Source organism: Salvelinus alpinus, chromosome 5 (assembly GCF_045679555.1).
Source record: "Salvelinus alpinus chromosome 5, SLU_Salpinus.1, whole genome shotgun sequence".
In the NCBI taxonomy this organism is placed as follows: Eukaryota; Metazoa; Chordata; class Actinopteri; order Salmoniformes; family Salmonidae; genus Salvelinus; species Salvelinus alpinus.
The window spans coordinates 60,429,876-60,448,756 of NC_092090.1; the positions used below are offsets into that span (position 1 = coordinate 60,429,876).

Genomic DNA, 18,881 nt, shown 5'->3' on the forward strand with positions numbered 1-18,881 from the left:
AGAGAGAGAGAGAGAGAAGAACAATAGAAGGAGGGTATGGATGAGTACAAGCTCATAAAAGGTCAGAAACATTTTGTTTGGCCAGATGGAGCAATTATTCAAGGGAAAGTGCTGAGTTGCAAATCAAGCCAAAGGAGTACTATGGGAGTGGAGGTAACTGAGCCAACCCAGAGTGTATATCAATAGCCCTAAAAGCGTTCAGTCTGCCATTTTCCATACATAAAGAAGAAGAACAGTCATATATTTTTCACACTACTGAGGCGAACAATGCCGTTCTGAGCTGTACTGTGCTGGCCAATTTACACATCCATACACCAAAGTTGCTGGAAAGTACAATGTGAAAATAAAATATCTGAGCCAGCACATTATGGTTCAGGCAGAGACTATACTGTGAAAAGTGTATCAGATTCTCTTCATAATAGCTAGTAGTTCATCACTGTCTAACATTGTCTTAGCATCTCAGGTCAAGGTGTTGTCAGGTATAAGACCACTGAGTCTCTCTTCTCAGGTACTGCTTGCTATTACAGAGAGAGTCAATTAATTGCTCAATCATCTTCTTCCCCGTTGGGACATAAGGCCACAATGAGTTTCCTCGACATCTTCTGTCCTTGACTACAGGGAGGGCCAGCTGTCACCAGAGCAGTGGCAGAGGACGTATGGACGTTGCTCTGGGAACGAGGTCTACCACATCCGCCTGTGCGACAGCAAGTTCTTCGGGGAGTACGACGGGAAGAGTTTCACCTACGCCTCCTTCCACGCACACAAAAAGTGAGTAGACAGGCTTACTGATTATCCTGGTAACCCAGGAATGTCTCTGTATAAAAGACAAACCAGGATAGCCTGCAGGCGCCCTCTAGGTCCCGGAGTTGTACACCACTGGATTAAACTGCAACATTTCAGATGACCGAGCCTACTCTTCATTTCTCTGGGGGTGTTGGAAAAAAAGTCAGAAGGCTAATTTCTGTTCTAGCCAAACGGACAATAAAGTATCTAGTCCATCTCCCCTCAGGTATGGTGTGTGTCTGATCGGGGTGAAGAGGGAAGACAACAAGAGCATCCTGCTGAACCCAGGTCCTCGCCACATCATGTCCGCCCCAGACACCTGCTACTACATCAACATCACCAAGGAAGAGAACTCTGCGTTCATCTTCAAACAGGAGGAGAAAGACAAGAAGGGCCTGCCGGTGACCGGGCTGTATGACGCCCCCTCCAGGCTGCCTGTGCACAGCATCATCGCCAGCATGGGTGAGAAACGGGGAGAGGGATGGTGGGAAGTAGGAGAGTGAGAGAGCAGGGTCTATATCTTCTATGTTGGTTAGAGAAGAGGGATGGGTGAGTCTGATAAAGGGGTTAGTGGGGAGGTAGGAAGGGGGGTGAGGGGAAGTCTCATGCAGAGGTAAGTGGGGGGTTCTATTATTGGAGGAAGGAAGAAGAGATTGGGGAAGATATGGCGAGGGTGAAGGAGAGGGATGACTGAGTTTTGTTTTTATTTCTTCACTCTTCACTGCTGTGTATGAGTTTAGCTACACCTTTTGCCGGGTCAAAGATTTCACAGTACACCTGCTGTATGGGTCATTCCACGAAATGAGTGCATTTTGCGTCCATTTGATATTTGAAGTAGATGTTGTGCACCAATATAATTTTTTTTAAGCCTGTTATATGTTATGGAAATTCTTACATAGGACACTCAAAGTCAGTATTAAATGAATCACTCTGTATTGTCAGCAAGCTGGAGAGGTCACAGTCAAACTTAGATGCATAAGTACCAGTCTGAAGTGAGCTCTAAAAGGGTATTCCTTACATAAAGCCTTATATACTGCTATCTAAACCTATTATCAGGAATCAAGGTAAGACCCAGATACAGACACGTAGAATAAACAATGGTTTAATAGTCCAAGAAGCAGGCAAGAGAGGTCAAGGCAGGCAGGGGTCAATAATCCAGAGTTGGGGCAAGGGTACAGGTTGGCAGGCAGGGGCAGGCAGAGTGGTCAGGCAGGCGGGTACAGAGACGGGACAGGCGAGGGTCAAAACCAGGAAGGCGAGAAAAAGAGAGGCTGGGAAAAACAGGAGCTGACAGGACAAACGCTGGTAAGCTTGACGAACAAGACTAACTGGCAACAGACAAATGGAGAACACAGGTATAAATACACAGGGGATAATGAGGAAGATGGGCGATACCTGGAGGGGAGTGGAGACGAGCACAAAGACAGGTGAAACAGATCAGGGCGTGACACCTACATGATTAATTTGATCGGTTTACACATGTGACTGGCTCCGTCTATCTTAAAGAACATACAGTGGGGAGAACAAGTATTTGATACACTGCCGATTTTGCAGGTTTTCCTACTTACAAAGCATGTAGAGGTCTGTCATTTTTATCATAGGTACACTTCAACTGTGAGAGACGGAATCTAAAACAAAAATCCAGAAAATAACATTGTATGATTTTATAATAATTAATTTGCATTTTATTGCATGACATAAGTATTTGATCACCTACCAACCAGTAAGAATTCCGGCTCTCACAGACCTGTTAGTTTTTCTTTAAGAAGCCCTCCTGTTCTCCACTCATTACCTGTGTTAACTGCACCTGTTTGAACTCGTTACCTGTATAAAAGACACCTGTCCACACACTCAATCAAACAGACTCCAACATCTCCGCAATGGCCAAGACCAGAGAGCTGTGTAAGGACATCAGGGATAAAATTGTAGACCTGCACAAGGCTGGGATGGGCTACAGGACAATAGGCAAGCAGCTTGGTGAGAAGTCAACAACTGTTGGCGCAATTATTAGAAAATGGAAGAAGTTCAAGATGACGGTCAATCACCCTCGGTCTGGGGCTCCATGCAAGATCTCACCTCGTGGGGCATCAATGATCATGAGGAAGGTGAGGGATCAGCCCAGAACTACACGGCAGGACCTGGTCAATGACCTGAAGAGAGCTGGGACCACAGTCTCAAAGAAAACCATTAGTAACACACTACGCCGTCATGGATTAAAATCCTGCAGTGCACGCAAGGTCCCCCTGCTCAAGCCAGCGCATGTCTAGGCCCGTCTGAAGTTTGCCAATGTCCATCTGGATGATCCAAAGGAGGAATGGGAGAAGGTCATGTGGTCTGATGAGACAAAAATTGAGCTTTTTGGTCTAAACTCCACTCACCGTGTTTGGAGGAAGAAGAAGGATGAGTACAACCCCAAGAACACCATCCCAACCGTGAAGCATGGAGGTGGAAACATAATTCTTTGGGGATGCTTTTCTGCAAAGGGGACAGGACGACTGCACCGTATTGAGGGGAGGATGGATGGGGCCATGTATCGCGAGATCTTGGCCAACAACCTCCTTCCCTCAGTAAGAGCATTGAAGATGGGTCGTGGCTGGGTCTTCCAGCATGACAACAACCCAAAACACACAGCCAGGGCAACTAAGGAGTGGCTCCGTAAGAAGCATCTCAAGGTCCTGGAGTGGCCTAGCCAGTCTCCAGACCTGAACCCAATAGAAAATCTTTGGAGGGAGCTGAAAGTCCGTATTGCCCAGCGACAGCCCCGAAACCTGAAGGATCTGGAGAAGGTCTGTATGGAGGAGTGGGCCAAAATCCCTGCTGCAGTGTGTGCAAACCTGGTCAAGAACTACAGGAAACGTATGATCTCTGTAATTGCAAACAAAGGTTTCTGTACCAAATATTAAGTTCTGCTTCTCTGATGTATCAAATACTTATGTCATGCAATAAAATGCAAATGAATTACTTAAAAATCATACAATGTGATTTTCTGGATTTTTGTTTTAGATTCTGTCTCTCACAGTTGAAGTGTACCTATGATACAAATTACAGACCTCTACATGCTTTGTAAGTAGGAAAACCTGCAAAATCGGCAGTGTATCAAATACTTGTTCTCCCCACTGTATGTGACTCACCACCTGGATTCGGTCTTATATAGTAAAATGTGAAATGGTGTTTTTTACATTTGATAAAAGTAGAGACTCAGCGCTACAAAATGGTATATCATACACTGCATTTGAGGGTCAATGGGAAAGTAATTCTTCTTTGAAAGTTGATGAACTTGTAAACTCACTTTTGAGAAAATCGCCTTTGAATGATTTGGTATCTAGTGAAGAGCTCTTCTTTGTCTATACCATTCAGCATCGTTTACACCCTCTTAGCTTTATCCCCACCCATCTCGGAGCGCACACGTGACGCTCTGGCCGATGATTTGTTTACCTCTGGATAACATGAAAACAGCCTCTGTTGGCATCAATTTCATTACGCTTTTTTGCAGATGTTTACTGACACCGGCCACATTCAACGGGTGTTTTACACACGTCACGTAACGTTAGCTAACGAGCCAGCCAGCTAACGTTAGCTGGTTAAACAACAATTAACAAAATGTCTCGGCCATGCGCTTGGAAACACTACAGCCAAAATGGGAGCCACTTAGAAAAACTACAACTTCTCCCTAATTTTTCCAAAAACCAGCCTGAAACTCTTTCTAAAGACTGTTGACATCTAGTGGAAGCCCTAGGAACTGCAATCGGGGACGATTCCGCCCTATTATAAAAGTGATTTTTTTTCTTTTTTTTTATGGTTTGTCCTCAGAATTTTGCCTGCCATTTCAGTTCTGTTATACTCACAGACATTATTTTAACGGTTTTAGAAACTTTAGAGTGTTTTCTATTCAAATCTACCAATTATATGCATATCCTGGGCCTGAGTAGCAGGCAGTTTACTTTGGGCACGCTTTTCATCCGGATGTCAAAATACCGCCCCCTATCCCAAATAAGTTAAAAAAGAAAAGAAAAATATCAGGGGGTGCTGCATCACCCTCAGCACCCCTACTTCCCACGGCTAAACCTAACCCTAGATCCTAAACCTAACCTTAAGCTAACCCTAGATCCTAAACCTAACCATAACCTAACCCTAGATCCTAACCCTAGATCCTAAACCTAACCTTAACCTAACCCTAGATCCTATACCTAACCTTAAGGCACATGAAAGTTCACATGTTCGAGAAGGCATTTCTGGCAAAAAACGCATTTTGATAAAAAAAATAAAAAAATAACGTTCAAACGGCTCTCCTGTGTAGTGGTGACTTGTGACATACGCCTAGCTTCCAGAATCTGTTCACATATTCTGGCCGTTCTGCCAGATGTTCCTTCGGAGCGGCCCTCCCCCTCCTCTCTTGACCAGACACAGACAGGAACCAAGGATTGGTTTTGACACCAAATATAAGATGCACAAAGTACATTTAATCCATTTCAACCACATGAAGAATTAAATCTAAGGTTTTTATATGAATAAAGGCTTGCTAAAGTGCCAAAATTCAGCATCTCAAAATTGATCGAAGTTTCACCATCATTGTAAAGCCCTAGTTATTTTGTTGCTTTGACAAGTTAATTTCTGAAGATTATTATTTATTTAATGATTAGTGGTTTATTTATGTCCGTCCCTCATTTTAAGGTCAACCCTGTAACTTGAACTGAATTCTCTTTTAAGATAGTGAAACTATTAATTTTTTTATATTTTTTTCTAAAGAAACATTGAACATCTAATAGTTAAATCATAGAGTACAAGCAGGTGAGCTGATTCTACTCTTTTTGGCCATTTACTGGTGTTTTGTGGTGGAAAACTGAGCGGGTCGAGCATAACACGTCAACCCTGTTACCCATAGATAGACGGGCTAGAAATGTTATACCAATTTTTACATTTTTTATTGTGAAGCTTGCCACTCTTTGTTGCGCACAACAAGCTTCCATTCCCCCGTCACAAGGGGATTTATGGATGATTTACAAAGAAATCATCAACCCTGTTACATTCAACCCTGTTACCTTATTTGGAACTTAATAGACACTTACTATAATATTTTTAGTATTTTTTTATTCAACCTTTTGAGATGGAAAAAAAGTTTTTTATGAAGTAGAACATCTGCTCTTTATGACAGAATGTAAAAATTTTGTGAAATCAAATGTTACACTTCTCAAAAGGCTTCAAATTGGTGGAATGACCCGTATGCTGGAATAGACATGGTGGTGAATGTTTGTGGTGGTTGTTGTGTGGTTGTGCTCTCTTACATGGCATGCATGTGTTCCTTTCTGACTCTATTGGCTTTTTTCCTTTTCTGGGCTGACTTCTTTTTTAATTATTTTAATTTTTTTCCTACTATCGCTTGTTAAAGTTGATCAGGCCACTTTTTATGGTAAGTTTGTGCATGTTGCTACCACATCATTGTGCTATCTATTATGTAGGGTCATTTTTTTTGTGTGATTGTTAAAGCTTGATATGTTCTGTAAATGTATTTGCTGTTAATCAGTGTTTTCTTGACAGGTTTTTGCATCATTTTAGTTCTGTTTTTCAAATAAGCATTAACTGTCCTGTCAAAATGTTGTATGTGATACGAATGGATGACTTTTCATACGTATGCAGTCCATATATACTTTTGACATAAGCACATCTATGTGGTTTTGCATGTGTTGTAGGGTTCCTTTACTTTCAGCAAAGTGCCTTTTAAAACCCTAAAGTCAGGTGATGAAGCTACTCCCCACTATAACAAGATAAAGTTTTGCCTGCATGTGTACCCTTTCAGAAATGAAATGCAAAAGGTGGACACATCTGCTCTGAACGGATGGCTTTAGAACTTGTAATTTACCATGCTGACGGTGAACTCAAGGGCATCCATCCATTCAGTGACGGCATTGAAGTCATTTGTTTTTGTCAAGGTAGTGTATAGCACAGCTGTGACGGATACTTTATAATTCTATAGAAGGAGGGTAGATGGTACAGTGTAGATGGGTCGTTCCATGAAATGGGTGCCTTTTGGACATGCAAACTTTTAAGAAATTAACTTTAAAATATATCTCCTTTCAACATTCAATTGCATGGAAGATCAATCAATCAATCAAATGTATTTATAACGCCCTTTTTACATTCGCAGATGTCACAAAGTGCTATACAGAAACCTCAAACAGCAAGCAATACAGATCTAGAAGCACGATGGCTAGGAAAAACTCCCTAGAAAGGAAGGAACCTAGGAAGAAACCTAGAGAGGAACCAGGCTCTGATGGGTGGCCAGTCCTCTTCTGGCTATGCCGGGTGGAGATAAGAGTACATTACCATTTAAGGCCAGATTGTTCTTTTTGGACAAAAAGTTTCTTATTTTTACACTGTTACGAAGATGGAAATAAGCTGTCCTTGAAATATTCTCGATATGTTGGTCAAAAGAGAGGTCAAGGTCCAGAGTAACGCCGAGGTCCTTCAGTTTTATTTGAGATGACTGTACAACCATCAAAGATGGTTTAGTCTTCCCATCTCAGGCATAAAAAATCCTATGAACCTTTTATCTGCCTTTTATCTGCATTTGTACTACAATGTCTGTCAACCCTGTTATGGACACTTATGTAACTTCCTCACTATTAAAAGCATGTTTGAGATAAATCCCCCAAAATGTCATTGTTTACGCATCCCTTGTACAAATAAACTCACATAATATCACACGATAAAGTTACCGTTGGGCCTCTGACAGGGTTGACAATAACAGGGTTGAAGTTTTAGGTGAAGGTCGGAAATTACTCCCCATGTGGTGAAAAGGATGTGACCACATAGTGTTAATGAAATTAGAAATTATACAGTTGAAGTCGGATGTTTACATACACCTTAGCCAAATACATTTAAACTCCAGTTTTTCAAAATTCCTGACATTTAATCCTAGTAAAAATTCCCTTTCTTACGTCAGTTAGGATCACCACTTTATTTTAAGAATGTGAAATGTCAGAATAATAGTAGAGGGAATGATTTATTTCAGCTTTTATTTATTTCATCACATTCCCAGTCGGTCAGAAGTTTACATTCACTCAATTAGTATTTGGTAGCATTGCCTTTAAATTGTTTAACTTGGGCCAAACGCTTTGGGTAGCCTTCCACAAGCTTCCCACACTAAGTTGGGTGAATTTTGGCCCATTCCTCCTGACAGAGCTGGTGTAACTGAGTCAGGTTTGTAGGCCTCCTTCCTCGCACATGCTTTTTCAGTTCTGCCCACAAATTGTCTACAGGATTGAAGTCAGGGCTTTGTGATGGCCACTCCAATACCTTGACTTTGTTGTCCTTAAGCCATTTTGCCACAACTTTGGAAGTATGCTTGGGGTCATTGTCCATTTGGAAGATCCATTTGCGACCAAGCTTTAACTTCCTCAAGCTTTAACTTCCTGACTGATGTCTTGAGATGTTGTTTCGATATATCCACATAATTTTCCTCCCTCATGATGCCATCTATTTTGTGAAGTGCACCAGTCCCTCCTGCAGCAAAGCACCCCCACAACATGATGCTGCCACCCCCATGCTTCACTGTTGGGATGGTGTTCTTCGGCTTGCAAGTCTCCCCCTTTTTCCTGCAAATATAACAATGGTCATTATGGCATAACAGTTCGATTTTTCTTTCATCAGACCAGAGGACATTTTTCCAAAAAGTACGATCTTTATCCCCATGTGCAGATGCAAACTGTAGTCTGGCTTTTTATGGCGGTTTTGGAGCAGTGTCTTCTTCCTTGCTGAGCGGCCTTTCAGGTTATGTCGATATAGGACTCGTTTTACTGTGGATATAGATACTTTTGTACCTGTTTCCTCCAGCATCTTCACAAGGTTCTTTGCTGTTGTTCTGGGATTGATTTGCAATTTTCGCTCCAAAGTACGTTCATCTCTAGGAGACAGAATGTGTCTCCTTCCTGAGCGGTATGACGGCTGCGTGGTCCCATGGTGTTTATACTTGCGTACTATAGTTTGTACAGATGAATGTGGTACCTTTGGGCGTTTGGAAATTGCTCCCAAGGATGAACCAGACTTGTGGAGGTCTCCAATTTTTATTCTTGTCTGAATTCTTTAGATTTTTCCATGATGTCAATCAAAGAGGCACTGAGTTTGAAGGTAGGCCTTGAAATACAGCCACAGGTACACCTCCAATTGACTCAAATGAGGTCAATTAGCCTATCAGAAGCTTTTAAAGCCATGACATAATTTTCTGGAATTTTCCAAGCTGTTTAAAGGCACAGTCAACTTAGTGTATGTTAACTTCTGACCCACTGGAATTGTGATGCAGTGAATTAATAGTGAAATAATCTTTCTGTAAACAGTTGTAGGAATTATGACTTGTGTCATGCACAAAGTAGATGTCCTAACTGACTTGCCACAACTATAGTTTGTTAACAAGAAATTTGGGGAGTGGTTGAAAAACAAGTTTTAATGACTCCAACCTAAGTGTATGTAAACTTCTGACTTCAACTGTACATACTGTGTTCCACATATAATGGAAATATAATCAAATTTAAGTTTTCCTGGAATGAACAATTATAAATAGACCAAAAAGAGAGAGAAGACTGACTTCCTTTTCCACCATGCCGTTCAGAAGACCCAAATGATGTAACCTGATGTGAACATTATTTTAAAGGTGTAAATAGGTTTCACTTTAAAATTAAGGACAGACGTAAATGCATCACTAATCTGAATATAAACACTATTCTGAAATGACTTTGTCAAAGCAGCAAAATAACTTGGCCTTTTCACAGATGGTGAAACTTGGAGACATTTTTGGATTAAGTGGGTTGAAAATGCTGAATTTTGCACTTTAACAAGCCTTTAATTATATAAAACATCTGATTGATAGAATTTTTATTGAATGTTGTCTATATTAAAGTGCACTTCATTTTAATATGACATGCTTTTAAAATAAAAGGTATATTCAATATTGGTGCATCATTTCTACTTAAAATATCAAAGGGACGCAAAAGGCATCCATTTCGTGGAACGACCCAGATATTGTTGAGTAGAGGACAGTAGTCTGTAAAGTCCACTAAAATGAAGTGTAGAGGAAATATGAGTTTGATGGATGAGTGTGCCGCTTTGGGGAAGGACAAAAGACAAAGATTTCTAATTCAACCAAAAGTAATGACAGCATGGCTGCTGTGCGGGTTAATTTCAATAATAAAAATAATCATGAGTATCATCGCTAGGCAACAGCATGTGCTTAAAATGCACTATGTATAGTGTTTTAATAGGAAGTATCACCAAAGTTTTTTTGCAAACAGTTAAACAGTTATCAATAAATGGACAATGTCATTGACAATGAAGTCCATCTATCTAACACTAGGGCTTTTTACACCTCAGCACCACCCCATACATATAATTGTCTCACCCTCCATTCTACCACCTTTTCCAGGGACGGTAGCCATGGACCTCCAGAACCCAGCGGACCCCCCAGAGGACTGCAGCAAACTGAGCCTGCCTACAGAGAACGGGGCTGGGAGCAGACGGCCCAGCATTGCCCCCGTCCTGGAGATAGCTGACTCCTCCTCCATTTTGCCCTGCGACCTGCTCAGTGACCAATCAGAAGACGAGACCAACCACTCAGACGAGGAGGGCTCGTCGGTGTCAGAGTGAGTGTCCAATCGCAGAGGAGGAGAGGATTGGGAGGGGTGTAGGAGTTTCTTTGGCAGGTCGGGAATAGATTGGTGGATTGCAGTAAATTCCTACTTGATGGATTATGACTGGGCTGTACCTAGAAACATTATTTAAATAATCTGAAGGGTTACGAGAAGTAAGAGTCCATTCAATACTTAGAGTCCATTCAGCTCAAGGTTGAACCATATCTACTCTATCTATGTCACGTTCTGACCATAGTTCTTTTGTATTTTCTTTGTTTTAGTGTGGTCAGGGCGTGAGTTGGGTGGGTTATCTATGTTTTGTGTTTCTATGTTGGGTTTTTCGTTTGGCCTGATATGGTTCTCAATCAGAGGCAGGTGTTTGTCATTGTCTCTGATTGGGAACCATATTTAGGTAGCCTGTTTTGTCTTTTGGTTTGTGGGTGTTTGTCTTCCGTGTCAGTGTTTGTCGCCACACAGTACTGTTTCGTTTGTTCATCGTTTATTGTTTTGTTTAGTGTTCTGAGTTTGAATTAAACGTCATCATGAACACTTACCACGCTGCGCTTTGGTCCGATCCTTCTACCACCACAGACGACCGTTACAATCTATTCAATCACAGAAGGAGAGAGGAGATGAGTGTGAGTGGGATGGATGGGGGTTAGAGCGGGTGACTGTGGATTACGCTCATTTGACTTTATGTCACAAAGGTCATGGGTGTGAGATTGAAAGGATTGAGTTGGAATGTGTAGGTAATGACAAGTAACCTGTGTGGTGATGTCTTAAGGTACTGAGGTGGCGTGTGGGTGATGGAGGTGTCTGATGAAAGGTAGACTTGTCCTTCTCCACCTGATATGGCTCCTTCTCAACTCATAAATCATAGATTGAGACAGGACAAGTTACTCAGATCCTATCTGTGTGTTAGAGTAGGCTAGACTGCTGGATTCCTTCTTTTGTTCGTTCGTTTTCTTATTTTTTTTCTCTCTCTTTTTCTGTCTCTCTATGCCTTTCTTCCTTTCTTTCTGTCTTTCAGTGCATAACATTGAGCCCTTAGACCACAGTTACATAAATAACACTCTGCCATGACATCCTGCGGCAAGAGACTGCTACTGCTCAGAACATATTGCATGTGTCTGGCTGTGCTTCTGGCAATGTCACAGTGCTTGTCTCAGCCAATACAACCCCACACAGCAGTTTAGGGCAGTCTTGGCCACTACACGCTCTCCTCTCACAGAGCAAGACATGATTTAGCCTCTCCTAGCCTCCAGGCTCTTTTATGCTCTCTGCCTTCCATGCATGGTGCATGTTTAGCTTCCATGCTTTGAGTGGTGCTGGATGTACTGCTGGCTGGAAAAGAGAGAGGGAGAATAAGAGAGAGACGGGAGTGTTCTACAGGAGCACCATCGAGAGCATATTGTTGGGCTGCATCACAGCCTGGTATGGCAACTTCACCACCGCGCACTGCAAGGTGCTTCAGAGGGTGATACGTGCAGCCAAACGCACCATTGGGTGCACACTGCCTGCCCTACAGGACACCTACAACACCAGGTGTCGCAGGAAGGCCAAGAATATCATCAGGGACCCCAGTCACCCAAGCCATGCCCTGTTCTCCCCGCTTCAATCACTCAGACGTGGGCAGTACAGGAGCATCATGACAAAAACTGGAAGACTGGCCAACAGTTTCTACCCTTAGACCATCAGGCTGCTGAATAGCCATCACTAGTCAGCTACCTACTCCCTGCTACTCCCCCTATGTTCATTTCCCCCCTCACTCCCTCTCAACGGTCACTTACAGTGCCTTGCAAAAGTATTCACCCCCTTGGCGTTTTTCCTATTTTGTTGCATTACAACCTGTAATTTAAATAGATTTTTATTTTGGATTTCATGTAATGGACATACACAAAATAGTCAAAATTGGTGAAGTGAAATAAAAACAATTACTTGTTTCAAAAAATTCTCAAAAATAAAAAACGGAAAAGTGGTGCGTGCATATATATACACTGCTCAAAAAAATAAAGGGAACACTTAAACAACACAATGTAACTCCAAGTCAATCACACTTCTGTGAAATCAAACTGTCCACTTAGGAAGCAACACTGATTGACAATAAATTTCACATGCTGTTGTGCAAATGGAATAGACAATAGGTGGAAATTATAGGCAATTAGGAAGACACCCCCAATAAAGGAGTGATTCTGCAGGTGGTGACCACAGACCACTTCTCAGTTCCTATGCTTCCTGGCTGATGTTTTGGTCACTTTTGAATGCTGGCGGTGCTTTCACTCTAGTGGTAGCATGAGACGGAGTCTACAACCCACACAAGTGGCTCAGGTAGTGCAGCTCATCCAGGATGGCACATCAATGCGAGCTGTGGCAAGAAGGTTTGCTGTGTCTGTCAGCGTAGTGTCCAGAGCATGGAGGCGCTACCAGGAGACAGGCCAGTACATCAGGAGACGTGGAGGAGGCCGTAGGAGGGCAACAACCCAGCAGCAGGACCGCTACCTCCGCCTTTGTGCAAGGAGGAGCACTGCCAGAGCCCTGCAAAATGACCTCCAGCAGGCCACAAATGTGTTGTTTAAGTGTTCCCTTTATTTTTTTGAGCAGTGTATATATATTCACCCCCTTTGCGATGAAGCCCCTAAATAAGATCTGGTGCAACCAATTACCTTCAGAAGTCACATAATTGGTTAGATTGCACACAGGTGGACTTTATTTAAGTGTCACATGATCTGTCACATGATCTCAGTATGTATACACCTGTTCTGAAAGGCCCCAGAGTCTGCAACACCACTAAGCAAGGGCATCACCAAGCAAGCGGCACTATAAAGACCAAGGAGCTCTCCAAACAGGTCAGGGACACAGTTGTGAAGAAGTACAGATCAGGGTTGGGCTATAAAAAAATATCTGAAACTTTGATCATCCCACGGAGCACCATTAAATCCATTATTAAAAAAATGGAAAGAATATGGCACCACAGCAAACCTGCCAAGAGAGGGCTGCCTATCAAAACTCACGGACCTGGCAAGGAGGGCATTAACCAGAGCGGCAACAAAGAGACCAAAGATAACCCTGAGGGAGATGCAAAGCTCCACAGCGGAGATTGGAGTATTTGTCCATAGGACCACTTTAAGCCATACACTCCACAGAGCTGGGCTTTACGGATGAGTGGCCAGAAAAAAGCCATTGCTTAAAGAAAAAAAATAAGCAAACACGTTTGGTGTTAACCAAAAGGCATGTGGGAGACTCCTCAAACATATGGAAGAAGGTACTCTGGTCAGATGAGACTAAAATTCAGCTTTTTGTTCTACAGTGCCCCTGCGTGTCCATGTGATAGACAAGCCTTTGGAAAAAGGATGCACTCACTCAGTCTCAATACTGTATTTAGCAATCCATCACTCCTCTGTGTGAACCTTCAATACAACAACGCTTTGAATATATACAGTACCATTCAACATTTTGGACACCTACAAAGGGTAGAGCGTACGACCCAGTTTCTCACTGGGGCCGATCTCCCTGCCATCCAGGACCTCTATACTAGGCGACGTCAGAGGAAGGCACAAACATGTTTCAAAGACTCCAGCCACCCAAGTCATAGACTGATCTCTGTGCTACCGCACGAAAAGCAGTACGGATGCACCAAGTTGTTTACGAGGCATGTGACGAATACAATTTGATTTGATTATTCAATCGATTGCCTTGTTGCTAAAGTTTTTGGTCTATTGCTTCTTCTCAAGCCTTTCTCTGTATGTGTGTTTTTGCTGTTATTTTACCTCAGCTTTGTGAAAGGATACCCGCCCAACTCCCCATACATTGGCAGCTCTCCAACCCTGTGCCATCTCCTACCTCAGAAAGCCTCATTCTGCTGCCTTCGGCTAGACAAGGTGAGTAGAGACAAGGACATGATGAGGCCTATTGTCTTGTTAAGCCACATAATCCTATTCCAAAGACAGTAAACAATTGTATGGCTCCGCTTTGTAAAGTTGACTGTATGAATAATATAATAGAAAGTCTTTGTAGCTTTGAATAATAGAATAGAGCAGAAACATATCATTGTATATTGCCAACGCAATAGTTTATGGAATAGTTTGTTTATAGAAACAAAAGTTGCCTTAATAAAACTGACAGACATGACAAACATTAACAATCTTTAAACATAATAAAAAATATATTTTTCATTTTCATATCCAGGGTTGCAGACACAACAGTTTTGAGGATGCCAAGGCCTATGGTTTTAAGAACAAGCTGATCATAGTATCCGCGGAGACGGCAGGGAACGGCCTTTATAACTTCATCGTCCCTCTACGTGCTTACTACCGCCCCAGAAAAGAGCTCAACCCTATTGTACTGCTACTAGACTACCCGTAAGAAATCACTCTGCTTCTTTATAAGGGTTTTAGCTAACACATCCTTGAAACCACCTGTTTATAATGTATTTATAGTGCTCTATAGGACACTCAAAGTGCATTTTAAGACTAAGCATCTGTAATGGAATCTTATAAAAGCCTTTATAAATGCATAACGCAGTATTCCTGCTTATATATATTGTATATTCTTTTCATAATGCATTACATTCAGTTGGTAAACAACTTATAAACTGGGTGTGTCGAGCCTTGAATACTGATTGGCTGAAAGCTGTGGTGTATCAGACCGTATAACAAGGGTAGGACAAAACATACCCTCGAGGGTTTGTGATATATGGCCAATATACCATGACTAAGGGCTGTGTCCAGGCACTCCGTGTTCCGTTGTGCTAAGAACAGCCCTTAGCTGTGGTATATTGGCCATATGCTGTACCACACCTCCTCAGGCCTTATTGCTTAATTATAGCAGTAAAATACATTACACACAGATGGTAACTTTAAAAGAAAGTGTTACCAAGATGTATTGCTAGGCTACATGAAGATGAATGAAGTGTACATGAAGGAATTGCCAGTGTTACCTCAGTAGAGCGAGAGAGAGGTTATTATACAGCACAGCCTGGGGTTAACTTTAGTGACGCAGGTTGAGAAAGGATTTCTGCATTATTCATTGCTGGCAGTGCCTCTGTTGGATTAATGGAGCACTGGAGAGCACTCAGGTGTGTGCGCGTGTGCGTGCGCATGTGCATGTAAGTGTATTATGTTTTTGCCACTAATAATTCAGTAGGGATTTCATTACAATAACTTCAAAAGACACTCCAGTGAAGTTTTATTTGTGTAGATATACAGAGAGCCATGTTGTTCTGTAAAGACATACAGTCTATGGTGGGGCTGGGCGATATGGCAAATAAATGATCATGATGATTTTTTTTTTTCTTCATTCAATAATGATAATTATCACGATATTAATCAAATCATGTTTAAAAGGGTCATTTCTGCTTCAGACTCAAGAATGCCTGAACAAACCTAAAGCTTTAATGTTTCTTATTTATTGTCAGAAGTAGAACTCACAAATAACATTTTAACTTGTAAACCCTTACAAGTCATGAGCAAGAAATACAAAAATAAAATGGTGCAAGTCAATATGCATTATAACTGTTAGCCTAATGGCACATCACAGTTGAAGTTGGGGTAGTTGTTGCAAGAAAGACCAGTCTATCCACTGTCTCTAGCTTTAATGATAATTGTCACAATTTTTATAAAATAATGTTTAAAAGGGTCATTTTTGCTTCAGACTCAAGCCTGCCTGAACAAACCGAAGTCTCTAATGTTTAGAAGTAGAAGAACTCACAAATAACATTAACTCCACTTTTTTTAAAGCTATAAACCCTTACAAGTGATGAACAAGAAATAAAACTTTTTTTTTTAAATAGCGCAAGTCTACGTATTATAACTGTTAGCCTAATGGCACATTACAGTTGGGGTTTTTGTCTTACAAGCAAGAAAGACAAGTCTGTCTACGGTCTCTGGCTTTAAAGCTGCCCTATGGCAGGTCACTATGTTGCCACCTGTGCTAAAAACACGCTCTGAGGGGGAGCTGGTCGCAGGAATGCACAGGTAGCGCTTTGCCAGGTGGCTGACTTTGGGAATGTTTTTTGGGGGTAGATCTTCCACCAGTCCAGTGGATTGGTTTCACTGTGAGCATCAAGAGACTGAAGGTAGCAGCTGAATTCCTTTTCTATCAGCTGGATTTCAGTAAGACCTGTGGTGGTGGAGCATGGCTTTTTGAAAAAACTGCCCAGTGACTTTCTCTTTTTAGTTGGCAGTTGTGGTGAAGCAGCAGCAGCAATGTCTCCCTGTGCTGGGCTTGTGTTTTCATGTCCCTCATTGACCATCTCTGAGACAGCTCTTGCTTTTATGTGGTCCACCTTCTCTTTGATGTAATGTGTTTTAAACCGAGGGTTGACCAACGAGGATAAGTCCAGGAGGTCATCATATTTCTCATTCAGATAGTCCATGACTATCGTTTTGGTGGTTTGGATGAGCTCTGTTTCACCATCATCAGGTTTCATGACCTCTGTATTGAACAGGTGTAGTACTGGCTTCAGGTAAGACGCAGTGACATAAGACTCACCAGACAGAGCATCTGTGAATTCTAGGAGTTGGGTCAATGCCTGGTTGATGGACTCAAGAACATCTATATCTGTATAGGTGGGAGCTAAGTGCCGGGTCTTCTTGTCACTGGACAAGACCTGTGAAATTTGTGCTGGGATAGGTTGTGTTCTTTTTGAGCAACTGCCAGGTCTCTCTGCTTTCTCCACGAATAGGAAAAGGCACCTACCACTTTCTTGCATACTCCAATTGCTCGATCCACCCGTTTATCTTTACCCACTCTAAGAGAAATCAAGCGATTTTAATAAAATGTTCAATCACAATAATTCCTTTTAGTTATGTACAAACGGCCTTCACCACGTTCGCACCACTATCTGTCTCCAGGAGGCGAGAGCGTCAATGAGCCTCTCTGCTATAGCTTCACCCGTGTGGTAGTCGGGAAGGTATGATGTTTGAAGGCATTTATTTAGAAGATTCCAGTCTTTGTCAATATAGTGGATAGTGAGGCTAAAATAAGGCTCTAATCTGTCTTGAGCTGTTCCTCAACTTTTTCCCTACACTCGGCGTAGAGTTTAGGCAGTGCGGTGTGAGAAATGTTTGCGGCCACGGTGCACGTACCTGGGGTCAATTAAATTGATAATCCTCTTGAAACTTTCCTTTTCGATTGTGCTAATTGGTAGCATGTCCTTAGCAATGCAATGCATAATAGCATTTGTGATATCTTTGTCTTTTCGGTTGTTTGCTCATTAGGGCATAAACACTGTCAGTGTTTACTGCTTCGGGCGAACATCCCTAGATTGGCTGGTGCTTGAGGGGCGTTTATCAATACCGTGGCGCAAACTCAAACTTTCTGCATGTTCCAAAGAGTGATTTTGCTTCAGATGGTGAAAAAGATTTGTTGTATTACCAGACTTGGTAGCCACCTGTCTATGGCACAATTTGCACCGAACATTGCTCTGCTCTTTGTCAGACTTCAAAAAGCCAAACCACTTCCAAATAACTGAAACAGTTTAATTAACTCTTTTTCTTTTAATCAATCATTTCTTTGTTGGAAGCTGCTCCTTCTGCATGGCTATCACTGCCACTGTTATCGCCTACATCACTCATTTTTCGTGGTTAATAGTGGCTACTCCATCACTCGAGGTGCTAAGTGGTTCTTAGTGGGCGTATACCTCTCCACGTGCATTTTGTCACTTCTCTGCACATTCCTGCTGCGTCAGAGGTCAAATGGCCTGCTGTACCTAATTATTCTATATCGACATTATCGAAAATAAATCTAAACGTTTTTATATCGTTATTGAGGGAAGTAATTACCTCGATAATTATTGATATTAATTTATCGCCCAGCCCTAGTCTATGGTAATATCAATCAATCAAATGTATTTATAAAGCCCTTTTTACATCAGCCGATTTCACAAAGTGCTATACAGAAACCCAGCCTAAGCTAGGAAAAACTCCCTAGAAAGGCAGGAACCTAGGAAGAAACATAGAGAGGAACCAGGCTCTGAGGGTTGGTCAGTCCTCTTCTGGCTTTGCCGGGTGGAGATTATAACAGTACATGGCCAAGATGTTCAAACGTTCATAGATGATCAGCAGGTTCAAATAATAATAATCACTGTGGTTGTAGAGGGTGCAACAGGTCAGCACCTCAGGAGTAAATGTCAGTTGGCTTTTCTTACCCGATCATTCAGAGTTAGAGACAGCAGGTGTGGTAGAGAGTCGAAAACAGCAGGTCCTGGACAAGGTAGCACGTCCGGTGAACAGGTCAGGGTTCCATAGACGCAGGCAGAACAGTTGAAACTGGAGCAGCAGCACGACCAGGTGGACTGGGGACAGCAAGGAGTCATCAGGCCAGGTAGTCCTGAGGCATGGTCCTAGGGCTCAGGTCCTCAGAGAGAAGAGAAAGAGAGAGAATTAGAGGGAGCATACTTAAATTCACACAGGACACCGGATAAGACAGGAGAGATACTCCAGATATAACAGACTGACCCTAGCCTCCCGACATAAACTATTG

At 42.2% G+C, this 18,881-nt stretch overlaps 1 protein-coding gene across 4 annotated transcripts in view; it reads left to right on the forward strand.

Moving 5' to 3' along the window:
- LOC139576411 (potassium channel subfamily T member 1-like) overlaps nt 1-18,881 on the forward strand; it is a 112,153-nt gene that overhangs the window by 69,176 nt on the left and 24,096 nt on the right. For 3 of the 4 annotated variants that reach the window (XM_071402518.1, XM_071402519.1, XM_071402522.1), the window contains 6 exons: nt 619-768; nt 1,010-1,245; nt 6,170-6,190; nt 10,196-10,412; nt 14,173-14,278; nt 14,586-14,758. In XM_071402518.1, coding sequence (XP_071258619.1) covers nt 619-768; nt 1,010-1,245; nt 6,170-6,190; nt 10,196-10,412; nt 14,173-14,278; nt 14,586-14,758 — 903 coding nt within the window. The remainder of the gene's footprint in view (nt 1-618; nt 769-1,009; nt 1,246-6,169; nt 6,191-10,195; nt 10,413-14,172; nt 14,279-14,585; nt 14,759-18,881) is intronic. The other variant, XM_071402523.1, reaches the window with a different exon arrangement.